The sequence below is a fragment of the Aplysia californica genome, unplaced genomic scaffold (assembly GCF_000002075.1).
Source record: "Aplysia californica isolate F4 #8 unplaced genomic scaffold, AplCal3.0 scaffold00161, whole genome shotgun sequence".
NCBI lineage: Eukaryota > Metazoa > Mollusca > Gastropoda > Aplysiida > Aplysiidae > Aplysia > Aplysia californica.
Window position 1 is genome coordinate 1,319,004 of NW_004797431.1, and position 1,102 is coordinate 1,320,105.

The following is a 1,102-nucleotide window of genomic DNA, read 5'->3' on the forward strand; positions in this document are numbered from 1 at the left end:
ACAGACTGACAGACAGACAGACACACAGACAGATAGACAGACAGACAGATAGACAGGATAACAGACAAACAAACAGGTAGGCAGACAAGCAAACAGAAAGACAGACAGACAGACAGACAGACAGACAGACAGACAGCCCATCCTCACCCTGTATGATAGCCAGCAGAATGACGATGACGAAGAAGAAGAAGGTGATGTCAAAGAGGATTCTGTACACCTCCTTGTTGTCCCCGTCCGCCGGCTCGATCTCATCACCTGTACCAGACACACACACACACGGAAAACTCGACATTTAGAAGACATTCCATCTAACTACCTACTGAAACGACGAGAAACACTACGTTTAGATGACAGTTGACTACATATAGAAGACAGAAACAGCGTTATTTAGAGCACATCTAGAAGAAAGGAAAAACTGGGTTTAGAAAAAAGTAAAAAAGTCTAGATTTAGAAGACTTTAATACTATAATATTTAGAACATATTAAAGCCAATATTTATATTATTGAGAAGACGCTAAAGTCTATATTATTTAGAAGACATTAAAAACTAGTATTTCGAAGACGTAAAAATCTATATTGCAAACTTACCATAGACTATTTGTATTTGAGAGTCAGAACTTTTCTGTACATTATGTATTTCTGAAAGTGTTTAACATGTGTGTCAATCCTGCCACATTTCCTACATAGGATCGATACAACTGGAATTGTGTTGAAATGTTTATTTTATAGCTTTGTTTCTTTTATGGTCGAGCCATTATTTTTAAAAAAAATACAATCACGGGAAATTTTGACAATATAGGACAAACCTTTTGTGCATGAAAATCACACGTTATGATGTTTGCTATGCATGGACTCATGCATTAATAATAACCATAACAGACTCATGCATTAATAATAACCATAACAGGCTTGAGGCTCAGCAGACTAGGAGAAAGAAGAAGACCCACTGCATTCATCGACAGAACAAACCCCTTTTAAAAAAGAAAGTAAAACATAATTTTTGAAAGTGTATCAGAGTTTGCTAAAGTGATGCATCACTATCTGTTTTACAATACATATTAAGCCTCCCCCCTCCCCATCTCTCTACACCCCCCCTCTACCC

At 37.1% G+C, this 1,102-nt stretch overlaps 1 protein-coding gene across 1 annotated transcript in view; it reads right to left on the reverse strand.

Moving 5' to 3' along the window:
• The window catches only part of LOC101861725 (ryanodine receptor), a gene marked incomplete at its 5' end in the record, with an annotated part of 15,036 nt that overhangs the window by 9,691 nt on the left and 4,243 nt on the right, over positions 1 to 1,102 (reverse strand). The window contains 1 exon segment of the mRNA XM_013082136.2: positions 148 to 255. Coding sequence (XP_012937590.1) covers positions 148 to 255 — 108 coding nt within the window.